The sequence below is a fragment of the Elephas maximus genome, chromosome 3 (assembly GCF_024166365.1).
Source record: "Elephas maximus indicus isolate mEleMax1 chromosome 3, mEleMax1 primary haplotype, whole genome shotgun sequence".
NCBI lineage: Eukaryota > Metazoa > Chordata > Mammalia > Proboscidea > Elephantidae > Elephas > Elephas maximus.
In genome coordinates, this window is record NC_064821.1 from 39,275,779 (window position 1) to 39,296,065 (window position 20,287).

Sequence of the window (20,287 nt, forward strand, 5' to 3'; positions counted from 1 at the left end):
CAAAATGGGGCACCAGCCCTAGTCCTTGCAACCCTGCCCCCTCTAACATCCTGGCCCTTCTGCTCACGAGCGCTGTGGAGGTACGGACAGTGAAGGGCCTGGGTGCTAGGGGCAGGGCAGTGACAACAGATGGAAGCATCATCACACCTTTAGATGGGGACAAGGAGGGAGAGCAGAGTGTCAGGCTGGAGATGACTTTGAGGCCAAGTCTTGAATGAAGATGGGGAGGTATTAAAGGGAGTGAGGACAGCCATGTTCAGGTGAGAACACATGTGGCGGGTGGAGAAATAGCGAGGAGGGCAGTGTGGCTGGACCAGGAGAGACAGTGAGTTTTATTCTGAGTGTGTGGGGGCCTGGGAGGGGTCTGGCTCTTGCCGAATCTCTGGTGAGACAGGCCCCCTCCCAACAACCCTGTGGTCCGGTTCCTGCACTTGTTTCCAGGTGAGGAGCCAGAGACATGGCCCAGGTCCCTGAGGAAAACCAAAACCAAACCAATTGCCATCAAGTCAATTCCAACTCACAGTGACCCCATGTGTACAGAGTAGGACTGCTCCATAGGGTTTTCAAGGCTGTGACCTTTTGGAGGATTAATCAGGCCTTTCTTCCAAGTCACATGAGTGGGTTCGAACCACCAACCTTTCAGTCAGTAGTTTAGTGCTTAACTGTTTGTGCCACCCAGGGACTCAGATCTGGATGAGGGGCCCTTCAAATTTAACTAGAGGGGCCCGGTCTTTTCTCTCAGCTCTGATGAGATTCAGCCAGGATCCCCCCTCTGATGGCAAGGCCTATCCCCACTGGGCAGCAGTTATCTGCAAAATGGGGTGAAAAGGACCACAACCTAAAAATTTAAGGGGGGAGGGGCCTAGTACTCCATCTCCAGGGCTCCAGGGAGCCGTGGAAGGTGAGTGAGCAGGAGTGGGACATAGACCCACAAGTCCAGCAGCTCCCTTAGGGGCTGTGTGGGTTTCAGATGGAAGAGATAGGAGGGATCAGGGTTAGGGAGACGCTTGCCACACACCCCAGACAGCCACTGTGACCAAACCCAGTAACCTCATCGTAGGCAAAATAAAACCCAAACTTCCCCAGGCCCTGTAGAGTCCCTCGCCGCAGATGCAACCCTCTTCACCTTCTCTCCCAACTTTCCCAGGTTGGTTCCTTCTGGCTCAGCTCAAATGTCATCACCCTGGTCCCTCCCGGACTGCCCTGCCCGATTTAGCACAATTTAAGATCATCTTATTCCAGGCCTTTCCTTTTGTTTTTACTTTCCACCTGCCTCCTTCAGATGGGTCCAAGCATCTCTGCTGAGTCCCAACCTCAATAAATGCACGAATACGCGAGTGAACCAAGTCTGAATGAACCAGTGGACCCATGCCCAGTCCCTAGCCCTGACTCTCCTCCCCCTGGCCTGGAGAGGGCGGTTCTCACCAAGCAGGGCTGCTCCGCTTCAGACTGATGGGGTTCGAATCCCAGCTGTGTTCTCGGGCAAGTGACAGCTGTGTCGGCCTGCTTCCTCATCCGTAAAGGCTCGGTCCGCGTATCAACAGGAGCTCCTCCCTCCCCTTCCGTCCAGTGAGCCCCCCAGCATCCCCATTCCCAGGACCATCACTACCGCTAGCACGATCTCACACCCCCCTCGATCCTGCCCAGGCTGGAGAGCCCGAAGAGCTGGCTTTGAATCTGCCCAACTCCCCACTGAGGCCTGCAGCAAAAGCCTCGACTTGCCTATCTCGAAAATGGATCTCCCATGCCTGCCCTTCCCCCCAGGGGAGCGACACACCCTGCCCCGAAAATGGGCCACGGCTAGAGCCAGATGCGAGGACGAGCGAGTTTATTACAGATTCCGGGGGGGGCCGGGCCCAGGGCGCCCTGCGCCCCCCTGGCGCCCGCGGTGGGCTGGGGACGGGCGCCGCGCACTCGTGTCTGCTTGCCGCAGGTCCTCGGGCGCGCGCCGTCCTCAGCTTAGCCGTCGCTCGTTCCGCGCAGGCGTACTGCCTTCGGCTCCTTGCACCCCGCCCCCTCCAGGAGCCTTCGTGCCGGGAGCCGGGGCCGCGCATTTGCCCTCCCGCTCTCTAGGTTGTGACTGAGCAGGAGGAGCTCGCTTAGTAGCCGTAGGGGAGAGGAGAGGGGAGGGCGCGTGCGCAGTGGCGGGCGGCGGCTTTGCGGGGTTCCGAAGCGCGTCCCTCGCGCGTGCGCCGCGCGTACGAAGTGCCGGGGCGGCACGAAGGGCGGGAGCACCGGCGGTTAGCCGGAGTCCCCCGCCCGCAGCCAACTGTTGCGCGCTACCTGGCCGGCCGAGGGTCGGGCCGACGGGCTGAACTGCAACAGCTCGGCGATCAGGGCCTTGCAGCGCTCAGGCAGCTCGAGCCCGTCGGGGTAAAGCACGCCGCGCTTCTGGCGCCGGGGCAGTCCGGCTATGTCCGAGTCGTCGAAGGGCATGCACCCGGTGACCATGACGTAGAGCACGACACCCAGGCTCCACACGTCGTATTTCTTGGGGTCATAGGGGATGCCCAGCAGCACCTCGGGAGACGCATAGGCCGCCGAGCCGCAGTAGGTGGTGCTTAGATCGGGGTAGCCGTGTGCCTGGCGGCCGAAGCCAAAGTCCGTGAGCTTGACGCGGCGCTCGTCGGGGCTGAGCAGCACGTTCTCACACTTGAGGTCGCGGTGCACCAGGTGGTGGTCGTGCAGGTAGCGCACGGCGCCGGCGATCTGCGCGAAGAGGTCGCGCGCCTGCGCGCCAGGGATGCGCCCGCTGCGCTGCACCGCCTGCAGCAGGTCGGTGGCGGCCGCCTCCATCACGATGTACAGCTTCCCGTTGCATACCTCGATGAACTCGAAGACGTGCACAATATGCGGGTGCCGCACGCCCCGCAGGATGGACAGCTCGCGCGGCAGGAACTTGTTGACGAAGTCGGGCGGCGCGCGCCGCCGGTCCACCACCTTGATGGCCACTGTGCCCTTGTACTTTTTGGACGTGGCCACCTTCACCTTGGAGTAGCTGCCTTCTCCGATAGTGCGGCCCAGCTTATAGCCGAGTTCGCTCAGGAGTTTGTCGCCCGACATGGTGGCGCCCGGGGCGCGTGGGGAGCAGGAGGCGGCTGCTGTCGGAGGGCGGCCGGACTCCGATTTCGGGCCTAACCCATGGCGCTTGGCACCTGCACCCCCGTACCCCCATGTGCCCACTCCCAGACCCCTGCCGCCGCGGCGCCTTTTATTGCCGCGGTAACAATTTCTGCCTTGTGAAGTGACCGCAGGCGTCACCCTGCCGCGGGGTGGGGGGGTACCCCTGAGCCGTGCCCCGCAGGCGCCCAAGCCCCTCATACTATGTGACTCACAATCGCCCGGAACGGCTCAGTTCCGGAGAAGCGGCCCCTAGCCGGGTGTCTCGACCACACTGGGGAGCAAAATCCGCGCCTGGGATCTGGGCGCCTCCTCGTGAGTCCGACCTCGGCTAACAGCGGACCCTTCCCCTCCCACTCCGTGTACCCCCCGCCCCATGGCCATGGGGAGTCCTGGGCTGCCCGCAGATTCCCCTGACGTGGAGAAAACGGGGAAGGGGCTTGACTCTGGGACCTGCTTCCTTGGGGAGCAAGAGGCTGGGGGTTCCTGACAGTCCGCGCTGCAGCCCTGAGGGAAGGTGAACCCGAGATCCTTTAGTACAGTGATGAGGGCGCCCCAACGCCCAGTCTGGTAAATAAGGACTCAGACGCGCTGCTGGAGCCAGGCTCCGCCGCCCCGACGCTCCGCGCCATCCAGGGGCTAAACCAGCGCCCCAGTCCTGTCAGAAACCTCTCGAACTTCCGCCACACTCATCATGACGGCGACAACCGCCTGGTACGTAACTTCCGCCCACGGCCGGAAGTGTAGGACTCTGGTAGAATGGCGACGGCGAAGGTGAAGCAGGACATGCCCCCGCTGGGGGGCTACGGCCCCATCGACTACAAGCGGAACCTGCCCCGTCGGGGTCTGTCGGGTCAGTGTCGCCGTGCGCCGGGGTGTCAAGGTCTGGGGCCCTCGGGCCCCCGCGGCGGGGACGGGACGGCGAGCGGGCCTCAGTTTCCCGGCTGTGCTGCGGGGAGATGGAGTCCCAGGATCCCCCATAGTTTCAGTAATAACGATCATATGTGCTGCAATTTGTGTCTTTTTAACAATCCAAGAGGTCAGTCCGTTAATTACTCCCATTTTACAGACGGTAAACTGAGGGTGGCTTACCCGTGACCCTGGCCCCTTGGCTTTGCTCCGGCTTCCAAGGAGGAGAAACTTGCCTGAGAAAGGCTGCGACTCCCCCAGGGTCAGTCGGGGCCGAAACCCAGGGAATGTCCTATAGGGTGGCCCAGGAATCTGTGTTCTTGAATTTTCAAATGTTGTAAGTAATATTTTACATTGGGTTCAACACAGAAAAAGTAAAAGGTGCCACACTCAGCACCCAGTGTTAACAGAAATAAAATTTAAAACATAATTTAAGGGTGAATACAATTGCCGAAATTCATCAAAATTTACATTTAAAACCTGTGCATGTAGTTGTATGCAAATTATGTTTCTGTTTAAACAAAGGGAAAGGAATTAGCAGGCGTGGTAAAAAAATGTTAATTCAGACTGTGGAAGAGTGAGTCTTTCCCTTGACCCATTCCTTCTTGGTTTTTGTATCCTAGAACAGGGGTGGGCAAACTTTCTCTGGAAAGGGCCAGATGGTAAATATCTTAGGCTTTGCTGACCACGGAGTCCCTGTCCCTGCTACCTTTTCACAACGGTTTACAAATGTAGGAACGTTCTTAGCCCAAGGGCCGTACAAGACCAGGCTATAGGCTTTATTTGACCCAGGGGCACTTGTATGCCTAAGATTCTAGTTCTAGAACAGGTTGACAGACTATGACATGATGTCGGGTGCCATCCAGTTGATTTCGCCTCATAGCGACCCCATGTGACAGAGTAGAACTACCCCATCGGGCTTCCTAGGCTGTAATCTTTACCGGGGCAAATCACCAGGTCTTTATTCTTCGGAGCCTCTGAGTAGATTCAGACAGCCAACCTTCCTGTTTGCAGCTGAGTGCTTAACCATTGTGCCACCAGTGCTCCTTATGATGTGATGAGAGCCTCCATATTTCTTTTATTGAGGGGTAACTGAGCACCCAGCCTGTTAGACCCCCTCAGGTGTGTATTGGGATAATGTGCACCTGTGTGACTTGGACCAGACCCATGGGCCTCCTGTTCCCCCTAGTCCACATCTCCCATTTTTAAGTCCCAAATGTGCCTTTCACCATGGACCTCTTCGGGTTCATGATATCGCAGTACACCAGTGTTTCCTGTAGAACATGCAGGCTCACCTGGGTCTTTCCACACCGTGAGAGGTGAGGAAGATACCTCTTCCGGTGGTGTGGTCTTCTTTATGAGGCAGCAGCTTCCCTGGGGCCCTCTCACCCATCTGTCCTTGCTTCATGGCCCTGTTCAGACCTCAGCCCTGTCTCCAAGGGCTCACAGCCTAGCTGAGGAGACAGATACCATTGCACAAGAATTTCCAGTTTTGAGGATAAGAGGCCTGTGTCAGCCAGGGTGGCAGGGAGCGCCACTTTGAGGAGGAGCCCCCAGGAGGGAGGCACAGCAAGTATAAAGGTCTGTTCTCCATCCCCACAGCCCACATTCCCATCAGCCCACCCTCCCTGCTCCTGTCTTAACCCTGTGGCCCTGAGCCTGACACCCACTGCCCAACAGTGGCTAGAACGTGCCAGGCTGCCCAGGCACCTCCCCTTTGCTCCCCAGTGCTCTAAAGTGACTTCCACCCCCTTTTCCACTCCTCGTCTCTTTTACCCCAACGTTCTACTCCTTCCTCAGTCTAGGTTGGAGCCTTTTCTTATTTTTGTGTCTTTAATATCTTTATTGAGATACATATAATTTACATGCCATAGAATTCACCCATTTAAAGTGTACAATTCAGTGGTTTTTAGTACCTTCACAGATACATGCAACCATCTCCACAGTCAATTTTAGAAGATTTTCATCCTCTCAGGAAGAATACTTGTGCTTATTAGCAGTCATGCCTATTCCCCACCCTCACCCCCAGCCTGTGGTGACTACTAACCTACTTTCTGTCTCTGTGGATTTGCCTGTTCTGTGGTTAAGAGCTCGGCTGCTAACTAAAAGGTTGGCAGTTTGAATCCACCAGCCGCTCCTTGGAAACCCTATGGGGGCATTTCTACTCTGTTCTGTAGGGTGGCTATGAGTCGGAATCAAGTCGAGAGCAACAGGTTTGGGTTTGTTTTTTTTTTTTTTTTTGGACATTTCACGTTAGTGGATAATACAGTATGTGGCTCCATTATATGGATACATTTTGTTTATCCATCAGGAATGGACGTTATGAACAGTGCTGCTATGAACATTTGTGGATACATTTTTCTGTGGACCTACATTTTCATTCTCATGGGAATATACCTAGGAGTGGGGCTGCTGGATCCTATGGTAACTCCACGTTGAGCATCGTGAGGATCCACCAGGTTATTTCCAGAGGGGCTGCGCCCTTTTACATCCCTACCAGCAATGCACAAGAGCTCTAACTTCACCTCCTCAACAACACTCCTTATTATCTGACGTTTTGATTGTCATCATCCTGGTGGGTGTGAGGTGAAATTTCATTGTGTTTCTGATTTGCATTTCTCTGATGACTAATGACATAGAGCATTTTTTCTTGTTTGTATTGGCCACTCGAGTATCTTTCTTCCCTTATTAGGTATATGATTTTCAAATATTTTCTCTATCTCTGGGGGTTCTTTTTACTTCTTTGATGGTATCATTTGCAACACAAAGGTTTTAATTTGATGAGGTCCAGTGCATCTATTTTTGCTTTTATCACGGGTGCTTTTAGTGGCATAGTGGTTAAGAGAGCTATGGCTACTAACCAAAAGGCTGGCAGATTGAATCCACCAGCCGCTCTTTGGAAACCCTATGGGCCAGTTCTACTCTGTCCTTTAGGGTGGCTATGAGTTGGGATTGACTCAACAGCAACAGGTTTTTTAATTGCCAAATCTAAGAGTTGTATGGTTTTAACTCTTACATTCAGGTCTTCCATCCGTTTTGAGTTCATTTTTGTGCATGGTGTCAAGAAGGGACCCAGCTTCATTCTTTTGCATGTAGAGATCTAGTTGTCCTATTTGTTGAAAAGACTGTTCTTTCTCCGTTGAATGGACTTGGCATCTTTGTCCAGAATCAATTGACCGTAAATGTATGGTTTATTTCTGGCCTCTCAGTTCTATTCTTTTGAGCTGGATGTCTATTCTTACTCCAGTGCCACGTTGTCTTGATTACCACAGCTGTTTGATAAGTTTTGAGATCGTGAAGTGAGAGTCCTCCAACTTTCTTCTTCTTTTTCAAGATCATTGTGGCTATTCTTGGTCCCTTGCAGTTCCAGGAGCCCTGGTGGCATAGTGTTGTTAAGCGCCCAGATGCTAACTGGAAGGTTGGTAGTTTAAGCCCACCAGCCGCTCTAAGGGAGAAAGATGTGGCAGTCTGCTTCTGTAAAAATTACAGCCTTGAAAACCCCATGGGGCAGTCCTACTGTATCCTGTTAGGGTCTCTGAGTTAGCATGGACTCTATGGCATTGGGTTTGGGGTTTTTTTGGTTTGCAGTTCCATAGGAAACTTATGATCTACTTGTGACTTCCTGCAAACAGGAAAGCTTGGTTTCTAACAGGGATTGCATTGACTCTTTAGATCAATCTGGAAGTACTGCCATCTTAACAGTGTTCCAGTCCATGCACGTGGTTGTCTTTTTGTTTATTTAGATCTTTGGGAGAGGTCCACACGCCCTGCTGTGTGTGCCCCTCACTCACCTCCCCCACCAGACTGGCAGTTCTCACGGCTAAGACCCCGCTGTGGGCCCAGTTTCTTCAGCCCTGAAGCATTCGGCCGATGATGAGATGAGTGAGAGCCTATGGACTTCGTGCAGGTGTGAAGGGTCCTGCTGCAGCACCTTAAAGGCTGTTTTCTTGGAATTTATCTTAAAGATGGGCTAACGTGGGTGCCCGGCTGTGAGGGTCTCCGGAAGGCTGGACACAACTCTGTCTGCCCACAGGGCTGGTTAAAGGCGAGGGTCCCCCACCCCTGGGATGAGGCAGCTCTAATCGGAAACTTGGACGGGAGAACGTGCTGACATTGTGGAAGTACCACGAGGGGAGGGTACTTGTGTGCTCTGGATCAGCTCCGAACACGCAGGATCTCTCGGGAGATTCAAGGGACTGGGGTCCTGCCTCTGAGCACAGGGCCCAGGCACCTCGACTCTGGCCCTTTGTAAGGTGGAGCTGTCTTACCTGAGCTCCTGTTTGCAGCAGGTGAGCACGAGGGGTCTGTCAGTCACCTCACGTCCCACTCCATACCCTGCCGGAGCCAAGATGGGAAGGGTGGGAGAGGCAGTCCAGTTGGTTCAGGACTCTGGTGGCCCCACTGCAGACAGGGCAGCCTACTTTTGTGCCCCGAGCCCCATGGACCCAGGCATGGCCTCACCCACTGTTTGCCAGTCATTTACTGGATGGTTACTAAAGCCTGGAGACCCTGAGTGGCGCAATGATGAACACACTTGGCTGTTAACTAAAAGGTTGGAGGTTTGAGTCCACCTAGAGGTGTCTTGGAAGGGTGGTGATCTACTTCCAAAAAATCAGCCGTTGGAAACCCCATGTGCGCAGTTCTCCTCAGACACATGGGGTCGCCATGAGTTGGAATTGATTTGGTGGTAACTGGTTGGTGGTTAACGTGCTTGGCTGCTAACTGAAAGGTTGGAGGTTTGAGTCTACCCAGAGGTTCCTCAGAAGAAAGACCTGGTAATCTACTTCCCAAAATCAGCCATAGAAAATCCTGTGGAGCACAGTTCTACCGTGACACTCACAGTGAGTCAGAGTCAACTGGATGGCAGCTGCACCCAAAGCCCAGTTGTCTGAACCTGTTGATTCCTCCCAGCATCCGTGACAGCCCAGCTGTCCCTCAGGATTAGTGTCTGCTGGTGCTTGTAAATATTCATGGAGCCTCTGTCCCCCAGAGTGCAGGGCAGGGGGCACAGCCTTGCATCCCCAGGCCCCAGTGGATACCCCAGGTAGCCTCCTGTGGCCAGAGTGCAGAGGGAGCCCAGGGAGCCGAGGCTGCATGAGCTGGGATGGTGAGGGCACCCTCAGAGCCGCTCGCGCGTGGAGGCCGGTCTGCTGACCAGGGGCAGGCGGGGCCACCCAACTGCAAACATCTAGAGTCCTGAGCAGATCCGTCGCCCCTCTCCCCGCAGGCTATAGTATGCTAGCTGTGGGCTTTGGGACCCTGCTCTTCGGCTACTGGAGAATGATGAAGTGGAACCGCGAGCGCAGGTGGGAGCTGCGAGGCGTCTGGGGCATCTGCTCAGCGTCTGAGGGCCACAGGGAGGAGACCGTGCACCCCGAGTGGGCAGGGCAGAGTGGAGGCCCCATCTCTGGGCAGAACGGGTGGAGGGCCGGCCAGCCTCTGCTGGGATGAGAGTTGTGGTGACCAAGCACAGACTCAGTGCAGTGAAGGCTTAGACCACACCACACAGGGGTACTCGACCCATGTCACAGCAGTCCCCATGGCGCTCTCTCAGGCTCGCTCCACAAGGCTGGAACCCTGGGGCTGTGCTTGAGTGGCCAGCACAGGGAGAGCTCTCGGTAGCTGTTGAGGGAAAGAAGACTAGAGTGAGCCAGCCCAGCCTGACGGGACAGCCACCACAGGAGCAGATGCCTGGCCAGCAATGACCACACCGTGTGCTAGTGCAATGAGGGGGGCAGCCTGTGAGGGGGAAGTCCTTTGCATGTGTCCACCCACGGCGATTCCAGTCTGTACTGGCCCCTGCTCACGTCACTCTTATCCTTACACCAGCATGGGCGGGCTCACTGCAGGGAACACAAACTCCAGAAAGAGAAGGGCCCCACCGGTGGTACCTAGGGCCAGCCAAGCTCTCAAACTTATTATTTTGAGGTGGGGGCATGATCTCAGAAAACGTGGAGCCCTGAGGATAGTCTTTCCCTCCCTGGTTCACCCAGTCATCAGACCAAGCTAATTTTGGAATTGAAAAAATTTTTTAATTGAAAAGAGTCCATAAAGCCAGAGTCTCCTGGACAGCAGCCTGTGCAACCCCCATAGACCCGCCCACCACCTTGCACCACCCCCTATCACCCCAAACAGCTTCCCTGCCCATGGCTGCCCCCAGGTGGATACCCTTGCCCTGGCCCTGTGCCCCTCAAGCGTGACCCTGGGGAGTTGGATGTCTGAAGCTACCCCACCCCCCACCAGCCGTGGCTGATGGTGTTCGGGTTCTGCAGGCGCCTGCATATTGAGGACCTGGAGGCCCGCATTGCACTGATGCCACTGCTCCAGGCAGAGAGGGACCGGAGGTAGGGACCTGCAGCGGGGGTCCAGCCCAAGATGCACCCAGGGAAGGGCAGCAGAGTCCCTACACTGCCTGGAGGGTGTCAGAGACTTGACTTACTCTGGGGGAAGCATAGGGAAGGCTTCCTGGAGGAGGGGTCTTTGGGACTGGGTCAGGGAGGCAGTAGTTTAGAGGCCCCAGGAGAGAGGACATGGTGGTGGAGTGAACAGCATGTGCAAAGACCAAGAGGAGACAAAGCCAGGAGGGGCTGTGGCGGGGGTGGGATCTAGGGTGCAGGTCCTGCTTGGTCCCATCCCTCACCCCACCCTGCAGAGTCCTGCAGATGCTGCGGGAGAACCTGGAGGAGGAGGCCATCATCATGAAGGATGTGCCTGACTGGAAGGTAGGTCCTGGGGGCGGGGGGCGGGGGGGCAGGGCTGCGAGGGGCTAAGGGACGTAGTGAGTGGGGGGAGGTGGCAGCCCCACCCAAGCTGGGGGAGGGGAGACTGGGCCCCCAGCGCGCCCGCCCACACCCTGGCACCTGCAGGTTGGCGAGTCAGTGTTCCACACAACGCGCTGGGTGCCTCCCATGGCGGGCGAGCTCTACGGACTGCGTACGAAGGAGGAGCTGCTCAGCTCCGACTATGGCTTCATTTGGCACATATAGGAGGCAGGAGCCCGCTGCGACCTTCCCTGCCCCCAGGAAGAGAATAAACACTCTGAAAAAAGGCCGGAGTCCCCGCTGTGTCTGCACTCTGTAGGGAGCAGGGGTGGGGGATGGGGCTGGAGGAGTGGCCGGGCCCAGAGTGGAGACCAGGCTGGGCAGCAGGGACTAGGCTTCCTGGGGCTTCTGCTGGGGTTGCTCCAAACCGAGGAGGGGCTGGAGCCTCCAAACACCTGGGTCTCCACCAGCGACCTCATCTCCGGCTTCCAAATTATCCCTAGATTTTCCTACTTCTGTCCCTCCCAGTCCGAGTGCCCTTCCCACTTTCGGTGAAATCCTGATCACCCTCCCGGGCCAGAGGTTCGTGAACTTAGTGCTGGGTCTGTAATATAGAGGGGTATACGGCAGGAGTTGGGGACCCCCTAGAGTCCAAGGATCCCATAGCCCGGGGGCAGAGATAAGCAGGCCGTCGCTGCCCCTCCAGACTTACTTTACCTGCTAACATGCAGGCCTCTGGGAATCCCCCTTCCCCCGCAAGCAGCTTTACTCATGCCGGAAAAGGGTTAAGCGCACCTGCACCCGCTGGCCAATGGCCGCGCTCAGCGCTTTAGCAGCGCCTTCTCGTTGGCGGGCGGTGCGGGGTGGGCGGGAGGAGGCGAGAAGGGGCCCAGCCTCTGAGGATGCGCTTAAAAGACGACCGAGGCGGCAGCCGCCACAGTTCTGCACTGATTCGGTCATGAACGCGGCCGGCCCAGACCTGGTGGAGGCGCCCGAGGAGCGGCGTTTCCTCAGGTGAGCTGGGGAGGGATTCCAGGAAGGGTGACTGACCGGGGTGGGGACCGGGGAATCGGAAGCCCATGGCGTGGATGCCAGATGGAGAGGCCAGGCCTGCCGATGCCAACCTCTCTGAAACTGCGTTGCCAGGGAAATTGTGTCCAAGACGGGCCCGCCTCCTCATGAATAATAATTTTGCATCATCAGCAGCACCGTGAGACCTCCCCCATTCATCCCCAGCTCAACAGGGCCCACTGCCTTTCCCTCCCTTCCAGGGACCCTGGAGCCCCAGGCCAGTTCCTCAAACTCTCACCACCCTTGGTGGTCCGCTAGCTACTCTCCCCTTGTCTAGAGGAGGAAACAGATTGGGGAAAGGAAGCCACTCTGCAGCCATGACGGGTGGAGTTTGGACAAAGGGATCACTTGCTAGTGGCGTGAGGAATTTAGGGTCCAGGACTGGAGGCTGTGGCTGTGTCTCCACCTTGTGCTTCGTCTTCCAAGCAATTGCAACATGGTATCTGGGCAGGGCTGTGGACCTCACTGGAGACCAGAGTGACCCAACAGCTCTTTGTCCAACTGCCTCTGCCCATTTGTCCCCTCAGCCCTTCTCAGGGTGAATATTGTCCAACGACTGGCTGACGTACAGATTTAGGCTAGAGATCCTGGCATGTCCTAGGCAGGGGAGGAGAACGTTCTAGGAGCTGTGACTTCGCCTGGTGGTGAGGCCTCAAATGCCAACTGAGGGGATGGAGTGCCACAGGGTGCATAGGAGCCAGAGCTCAGTGAGCAAGTAGGAGCAGAGGCAATCAGGTGGGAGACTAACAGTGATGTGGAGGTGGGGTCTGACCTCCACTAACTTCACAAGGAGGAAGGAGAATCAAGACCAACAGGCCAAAGCTGATTCCTATGAGGCAGAGGTCAGACATGCCTCCACCCTACAACCTTTTTACCAATTCTGACACCATCTGTCCCTACTGCAGCATTCTCTACTTCTCTGCTGGGTTTGATAATTCATTGCAATGGCCACACAGAACTCACAGACCATACTCACAATTATGGGGTTTACTCGGGAAGTAACAGGTTACTTCAGGATCAAGAAATACTCAGGATACAGTTCTTCCATCAGCACAGCCTCTTCTCAGCTGTGCTCACAGGCAGGTCTCTCTCTGGCCCTTGGCCCAGCCTCTGCCCTGCTCAAGCAAATGTTACAAAGCTCTCTAGCTCTGCCAATAAGTGCCCGGGGCACCCTTTCTCCCAGGAAGCCTGGGCCGGAAGCCACTCAGCTCTCTTGCTCTGTGGGCTGGGAAGCCTACCGTGCTGTCTTTTGCTGGTCTCCTGGTTCCGCTGCCACTACTTCTCACTCTTGCTATTGCTGCACTACCGTCTCTTGCTGTCTTCCATGGTACAGCTACTGTACCAGGCTTACATCTCTCTCTCTCTCTCTCCATGTCTCCCTTTAAGCTTAGCAGGATGGTAAAACTAACCAATACCCTCACTAGGGTTCCACACACTTTGTTTGCATGTCCCTACCCCCACAAGGATGCCGTGCTCCTTATTTATATTAATAGCAAATTGTTCAATCCCCTTTGGTGGGCCACAAGCACCTTATTTGCATAGTCCCACCTAATCATTTGGTGGGAGTTACAAGGCCACGGCAAGAAAGGCCATATAAAATGATACATTGCACTGCAGAGATGCAATGGGGGGGGGCTTGTAACCATGGTGAGGAGCTTGAATTTTATTCTCTGAGCAACAGGGAGCTGTAGGGGGGTTTGGGGCATGGGGTGATGGAATCTGGTGTTCAGGTATTCAAAGCCCCCTGCAGCTCATGTTGAGGAAGGAGACTGTTGTAGGTGCCCAGGTGAGCCGTGATGGTGGACCAGCGGGCAGAGGTGTGAGGGTGGAGAGAAGCAGATGGATTTAAGAGAAAGCTGGGAGTGTCTGACATGGACACACCACCCTGAGGGCTCTGCCTCCAAGAGAGTCCCTTCTCATGTGTGCTGCCTTCCTGGAAGCATCTGAAGTGTCAGACTCAGTTACTTCTGGAACCAGGTCACGCAGCCCTTCTAAGGGAGGGATATCCTGGGGCCTTGCAGCTCCTCTCACCTGGGGGCCGAGTTTGGAGGAGCAAGAGGCATCCTTATAACTGCCCCCCTCCAAAGCCAAAGTTCCACCATAGCAGAATGGGTCTGACCTGCCCTGTATCCACCTCCTCCCTGGCCCTAATTCCCGTTCACGCTGCAGAGCTGCTACTGCCCCCCCCCTCACCCCCAGCCCTGGCTCCTGGCCTAGATGCCCTCTGCCCACCCAGGCCCCATTATCACTCTAATGACCAGTTATGCAGGAAGATTATGTTCCAGGTGGCTGCCAGTGATCAAAGCTTTAGGACAAAGCACTCAGGCGGGAGGGGGAGCGGAGGAATGGAGTCTTCCCACCCTCCTCTTCCTCTCCCCACCTTCATTCCGGGGCAGCAGCTGGAGCTGTCAGAAGATGAAGTTGAGGAGTGAAATATTTTCCCTGCTCACCTGATTCTTCATCACAAAATCACCTTCTCGGGTATTGTTTCCCAGGAGCTGACCTTTCACCTGGGCCAGCCTGCCAGCTCAGCCCTCTTTGTCCACTGTGACTTCCTTTTCTCCTCCTGGTTCTTTGCCCTCATCCTACATTGGCCACAGACAGGACCAGGTTTAAATCCAGCTCTGCTTGCTGGAGTGACTCAGACCATATGACTTCCCTGCCCTGAGCCCCGTTTCCCCCGTCTGCATGAACCCCCCAAGTTTGAGGTCCTGCCTGCCTTGTTCCCTTGTCTCTCTGCTCCAGCCACACTGGCCTCCCTTCTAGCCCTTAAATATGTCAGGCTGTTCCCACCATAGGGCCTTTGTCCGTGCTGTTCTTGCCACCTAGACTACTTCCCACAATGCTCCCGGCTACCTCCTCAAGGTGGCCTCCTAAACCCCCCCTCCCTGGATTATGCCCGACCTCCGCTCCTCCCACTGCTCTGGCCCTGATCCTGCTGCAAAATTAGCCAGAAGGTTGTCGTCTCCAAGGAAGGAATTTCAGACTTCATTCTGCCAAACCTATGCCATTTATAGGTCTGGCTTTGGTTTGCTTCTTGGTCCTGAGACACCAGAGGCTCACTCTTTGCAGCTCTAGAGACCATGGTGGAAGTCCTGCCTTTCTCATTTGCTTTCTCTGGGACCCTGGGCAAGCCACCTGGCTGCTCTGAGCTGGCATTTGTTCTCCCAGCTCTTCCGGGTCTGGTCATCATCATCATTTCTATTATCACACCCCCAGTGTCTGCTCTGCTGGGCTCAGGTGCTGTCCCCCAGCAGGAAGGGGCCTTGCTCCCCATCCTCCTGGCCTGGGAAAAGCTGGCATCAGGCTTAGATCCTGCCCAGGGTGAGGAGCATCTTCAAACCTCAATGCCAACTCTCCCTCTCTGCAGCCACCAAGCCTGGGCCTCTCAGAAACCCCCTCAGGAAGGGCTGGCTTGCCCCCTGCATCTGGAAGGGCCTCATGCCTGGTTTAATGTTCTTGACATTCTGAGTAATTTTTAGACAAGGAGCCCTGCCTTTCCTTCTGCAGAGCCTGCAAAGGAGGAAGCAAGACTCAGAGACGTGGAGACTGCCCAAGTCACTCAGCAATTTGGGTCTCTCTGGCTGCCAATATTTTAATTTTATCATTACCCTGAAGGGGGGAGCATCAAAAGACCTCATAGCTGCATGTCCCACATCCCCCTCCCTGAGCAAGCTGTGGAACTTCTCTGCATCCTTCAATAGCCCTCTCCCTTGGTTGCCCCCAGTCCCAGATCCCAGCGCCCTGGAGTTTGCTCAGCGGTTCCCACTCCTTGAAACCCCCTTATCGCCCCCCGTCAATGTCCTTCACGCTCTATTCTCTCCTCTGGGGCGTCTGTGTCTAGCGTCTCCGTTTTGGGGCAACCAACATCGGCTGCCATGCGCACTTGTGGCCACCAGGGGGCGCCCGCGCTTCAGGTGGCGGCGCAAACCTCCCGCTGCTTGCCAGGCTTACATTCTAACCGTTCGGATGGGGAAACTGAGGGAGGTTCCGCGCCTGAGAGGCTGCACCGGCGGGGGCCTGGGGAAGAGTCATGGCCTGGCCTGGAACATTAGTGGGGCCTTTCTGGCTCCCTCTGAGTCTCTGCCTCTAGGTCTCTCTGTCTCTCCATCTCTCTGTGTCTCTGAGCATCTCTCTCTCATCTCCGTCCCCCAGCACAGCAGAGGCAGCCGCCCTGGAGCGGGAGCTGCTTGAGGACTACCGCTTTGGGCGGCAGCAGCTGGCGGAGTTGTGTGGCCATGCCAGTGCCGTGGCTGTGACCAAGGTACCCTGACCCCTGGCCCCCAGCCCTGACCCCAACCAGACCATCATCCCACCAGGACTGAGGCCCAGCTGCATGACCCCTGTGGCAAGGACCATCCAGGGCCCAAGAGGCCCCTCTGCTTGGAGCTGCCCAGCCCCTCACTCAGATGGGGAAACTGAGGCCGAGAGAGAGTCATTGCTTGTCCAGCCCAAGCAGGAACTCAAGACCCAGGGGATCAGACAGGGTCAGGGCAGAGGCGGGGATCCCTAGAGGTACAGAGGCTGAGCAGCCACAGGAACAGTGCTGGGACCCTCAGCAGCAGGCACTGGTCCCTTGAGGGATGCTGGCTACTACAGCCTGAGCACCCCCAAACAATCCTGTGCCTCGGGGGTCAGAAGCAGAGCTGCAATTCCAACCCAGGCACATCCAGCCCCAGCCAGTGAATGTGAGGTGATGCTAGGGAAATAGCAATAATGATGATACCATGGAGCACTTTGTCCTGTGTTCTGTGCCTCAGTTTCCTCATCTGAAGAGGGGTAATTAACAGCACGGTTAGTAATGTAAATGCCTTGGAAAAGGGCGTGGAGCAGAGTCAGGAAGCCTGGTGCTCGGAGGCCCCCATTCTACCTTCCCACTGAAAGCCCCACATCCTCTGATCGCAGTCGGGGGTTTGGGGCTGGGGGCCTGGCTGGGGTTGCAGGAGTGTTCAGGGTGGGTCAGGGCCACACTGAGACCTCGAGCAGGAGACTCGAAAGGGGAGTGAGTTGCCATCTCTGTAGTTCAAGGTTAGAGTACAGCTGGGTCCCCCTAGAACCACCCAGGACTTGGGAGATGCAATATCCCTTGTCTCTTCACCCCACATGCCTGCCAGGCCATTGCTACTCCTGTTTGATAGAAGAAAAACTATGGCTGGGAGAGAAGGGGTGCCCAAGGCCTTGCAGAGTCAGAGCAGGGCTGGAATACCTCCAGTGCCAGTGTCCTTAACTCCTAAGGTAAAGAGAGATGCACACACAGACAAACAGACAAAGTCTGTGAGAGACACAGACAGAGAGACGGAAGCACCAGGGCATCGTCGGGTTGGAAAGTATCCCTTTCTCCCCTCCGCCTTTGGGGCCTCCAGGAGGGCCAAGGCCTGGAAAGACTGGGTGGGGGGAAAGACTGTGGTGGAAAAAGGTGGAAGAATGTCTGCAACCCAGGCAGAGAATAAACAAACCACACTCGCGCTGGCCTGGTGGCTGGAGGCATGTTTTCCTGCATGGATTTGGCAGAGCCTGAGGCAAGGGCTCTTCCATGGAGAAACTGAGGCCCCAAAAGGACCATCCCCTCTCCCAGAACACCTCTCTCCTGTCCTCTCCCATTGCCTCCAGGCCCAAGCACCTGGTCTTTCCCTGCGCCAGGCCTCAGTTTCCCCACCTGAGCAAGGAAGGTTCTGAGCACCATGCCTTTGCCTCTACTGTGCCCCCTCCTCAGGTATTCCCCTTGGCAGCTCTCTCCCGGAAGCAGAGGACAGTGCTGGTTGTTTGTGGCCCGGAGCAGAATGGGGCAGTGGGGCTGGTCTGTGCCCGGCACCTGTGGATGTTTGTGAGTACCCAGGACCCTCGGGGTCTCCCCCACCTGGTCCCTGCAGAAGTCGCTTCCTCCTGTTGATAGTGTCCAAAACGGGGACATCGAGGCTTGGCCAGGTTCAAGAACGTGCCTAGCATTTGCCCTGGGCAGGGTCTGCTGCTAGGTGTATAGGCCTAGGGTTTAAGAGGACCGAGATGCTGACCCCCTTTTGCCCACCCAGGAGTATGAGCCAACCATCTTCTACCCTATGCGTTCGCCGGACCCATTGCACCAGGACCTGACCACCCAGTGTGAGAAGATGGACATCCCCTTCCTGTCATACCTGCCTGCAGAGGTCAGCTCTTGGTGGGCAGCTAAGGGCGGAGGTGGAGACTGCCGGGGGCTCCCTGACCCTGCCTACCCTCTCAGGTCCAGCTCATCAACGACGCCTATGGGCTGGTGGTAGATGCCATGCTGGGCCCTGGTGCAGCGCCGGGTGATGTCGGGGGCCCCTGCACTCGAGCCCTGGCAACGCTCAAGCTGCTATCCATTCCCCTTGTGAGCTTGGACATCCCTTCAGGCATGCTGGGTTGGGGGGTGCATTGGGCCTGGGGAGCATGGGTGGGGTCCCCACACCACGTCTCCTGGTGACCCTGGCTGGTCTGTCTGCTCTGAGCCTCAGTTTCCCCGGCATGGATGGAACGTCCACTCACTAAGGTCCAGGGTCACGCCCAACCTGTGGATGGGGAAGACCAAGGCTGCCACCCCAGTGACCTGGGCTGCCCCCCCACCTAGCCCTGCATGCCCAGTGCCCACTCTGGCCCAGTCCTCTGGGCAGACGTGAGCTCACTCAGCAAACGCCGCGCCTGCCCTGGCTGCCGCCCCATGCCTGCTGGAGCTATTAGGAGACGGGCAGACGGAACAAACAGCTGCCGGCCAACCGGACCCTCTGCGGGGGTGGCCAGACTCAGGGACAGCCCCCCAGCTCGAGGGAACCTAGGGCCATCCCAGCAGGGTGCCACAGAGCAGGGGGCTTCGAGGGGAGGTGGGGACCCACATTAGATGGGGAGGTGTCAGCTGTCTGGTCAGAGGGTGAAGGCTAGGGTCAAGGAAGGGAGGATTAAAGTCAGAGGGAGGAGCCAGGGGCTTCTAGTTAGTGGCCCAGGCTCAGGCCAGAGGGGGGAGAGAAGGCAGGGCCCCAAACTGACAATGAAGCCTAAGCCAGAGGTGGCAGAGGTTGAGGTTCATGAGGGGGAGCATGGGTCCTGCCAAGTTGAGGGGAAGCAGGATGTAGTCTGAGGGTGCAGGCAGGGATTTCAGGTCAGAGGGAGGAGTCTTCAGTTAGAGGAGGAGAATATCTGCTCAATTCGGGTGGGGTGGGGGGTGTGTACTCTCAAGAGCAGGGAGACAGGTCTGATGGGGGAGATTGGGCTGAAGATGGAGGTGGGTCTGTCCTCCCAGTGGAGGGTGGGGGTCTGGTCAGCAGGGGGAGGCTGGGGTCTACCGGAGAAATCTGGGTGGAGAAGGGACTCAGGGTTGATGGTGAGGGAGGTCTGGGGACAGATGCCAGGTCAGAGCCAGAGAAAGGGCAAAGGTAAAAATGTTGTGGTCTGGTAACAGAGGCTGGGTCAGATGGAGAGGAAAACAGGGAAGGAGGGGGGAGGCTGGTCTGAGGGCAGAGGCTCATTCCTTGGGGAGACAGGTCTGACCAAGACTTTGATGGGGGAGAGGAAGCAGGAGGTGGGGCCCTCTTCTGAGGGCAGCGGCTCAGTGTGGGGGTGGGGAGGCCCCCTGTCTGGCAGGGGGTAGGCTTCTACTCTAAGGAAGCCAACCCTGCCAGCTCCCGACTGCCCCTCCCCCCTCAGGCTGGGATGCAGAGACGGGCAGCGATTCTGAAGACGGGCTGCGGCCCGACGTGCTGGTGTCGCTTGCGGCGCCCAAGCGCTGCGCGGGCCGATTCTCCGGACGCCACCACTTCGTGGCTGGCAGGTTCGTGCCAGATGACGTGCGCCGCAAGTTCGCTTTGCGGCTGCCGGGATACACGGGCACCGACTGCGTCGTGGCGCTGTGATGGACACCTGCCCGTAGCTTGGACCCCCGCCAATAAACAGATACCCCCCCACCTCGACGACTCCTTTGTACGCCAGGTCCGCCGCGGGGGTGGGCAAACTCCGGGAGGGACTTCCCACCTGTCCCACTGAGGCCCCAGCAGGGAAGGATGAAGGGTAGACATAGGGTGGAACTTCATGCCGCCGCCGCTCCCCCCACCCCCACCCCCCACCGCAGTCCTAGGTCGGAGGAAGGGAGGTTTGACTCAGGGACAGACTTCCCGCTAGCCTCCTAAAAAACTCCAGCCAGAAGAATGAAGGTTAGACTCGACAGGAGACTTCCAGCCAGTCTAAAAAACTGCCTAAAGCGCGAAGATTCGGGCAATTCGAGGCTGGAGAAGCCAGGCTAGGTCCAAGAAGGACTTCCCGCCTGCAGTTTAGGGTCCCAAGGGGGGGATGGAGGGTGGACTCAGGGAGGGACTTCCCGCTGGCCAAATGGGTAAAGGGAATGCAGTCCAGCCTGAGGGCGGTGGCACAGCCGGACGCTCCGAAGGGGGCGACCCAGAGAGGTTGCGCGCTTGGCCGGTCAC

At 56.9% G+C, this 20,287-nt stretch overlaps 3 protein-coding genes across 4 annotated transcripts; 2 read left to right on the forward strand and 1 right to left on the reverse strand.

Annotated features, from left to right (window-relative positions):
- Positions 1–1,809: 1,809 nt before the first annotated feature.
- Positions 1,810–3,069, reverse strand: TSSK6 (testis specific serine kinase 6). Its single transcript, XM_049875848.1, has one exon. It carries the CDS (start codon positions 3,061–3,063, stop codon positions 2,242–2,244), a length of 822 nt encoding a protein of 273 aa, XP_049731805.1. The 5' UTR covers positions 3,064–3,069; the 3' UTR covers positions 1,810–2,241.
- A 789-nt stretch (positions 3,070–3,858) lies between these two features.
- Positions 3,859–11,083, forward strand: NDUFA13 (NADH:ubiquinone oxidoreductase subunit A13). 2 transcript variants are annotated; one of them, XM_049877542.1, is made up of 5 exons: positions 3,859–3,973; positions 9,257–9,335; positions 10,302–10,373; positions 10,682–10,751; positions 10,896–11,083. In XM_049877542.1, exons 1-5 carry the CDS (start codon positions 3,880–3,882, stop codon positions 11,013–11,015), a joined length of 435 nt encoding a protein of 144 aa, XP_049733499.1. In that variant the 5' UTR covers positions 3,859–3,879; the 3' UTR covers positions 11,016–11,083. The 2 variants fall into 2 exon arrangements, with proteins under 2 accessions (XP_049733499.1, XP_049733500.1); XM_049877543.1 differs by lacking the exon at positions 10,302–10,373.
- Positions 11,084–11,601: 518 nt separating this feature from the next.
- Positions 11,602–19,720, forward strand: YJEFN3 (YjeF N-terminal domain containing 3). Its single transcript, XM_049875491.1, has 6 exons — positions 11,602–11,804; positions 16,017–16,125; positions 17,575–17,685; positions 17,891–18,004; positions 18,079–18,229; positions 19,515–19,720. Exons 1-6 carry the CDS (start codon positions 11,602–11,604, stop codon positions 19,718–19,720), a joined length of 894 nt encoding a protein of 297 aa, XP_049731448.1.
- Positions 19,721–20,287: the final 567 nt, after the last annotated feature.

Excerpts from the sequence above, each read along its gene's own strand:
- TSSK6 (XM_049875848.1), bottom strand. The coding sequence starts at position 3,063 with ATGTCGGGCGACAAACTCCTGAGCGAACTCGGCTATAAGCTGGGCCGC.
- NDUFA13 (XM_049877542.1), top strand. The coding sequence starts at position 3,880 with ATGGCGACGGCGAAGGTGAAGCAGGACATGCCCCCGCTGGGGGGCTAC. Across the intron at positions 3,974-9,256 it reads GCCCCGTCGGGGTCTGTCGG|GCTATAGTATGCTAGCTGTG; the intron begins GTCAGTGTCGCC and ends CTCTCCCCGCAG. Across the intron at positions 10,752-10,895 it reads AGGATGTGCCTGACTGGAAG|GTTGGCGAGTCAGTGTTCCA; the intron begins GTAGGTCCTGGG and ends TGGCACCTGCAG.
- YJEFN3 (XM_049875491.1), top strand. The coding sequence starts at position 11,602 with ATGGCCGCGCTCAGCGCTTTAGCAGCGCCTTCTCGTTGGCGGGCGGTG. Across the intron at positions 17,686-17,890 it reads CCCGGCACCTGTGGATGTTT|GAGTATGAGCCAACCATCTT; the intron begins GTGAGTACCCAG and ends TTGCCCACCCAG. Across the intron at positions 18,005-18,078 it reads TGTCATACCTGCCTGCAGAG|GTCCAGCTCATCAACGACGC; the intron begins GTCAGCTCTTGG and ends CTACCCTCTCAG.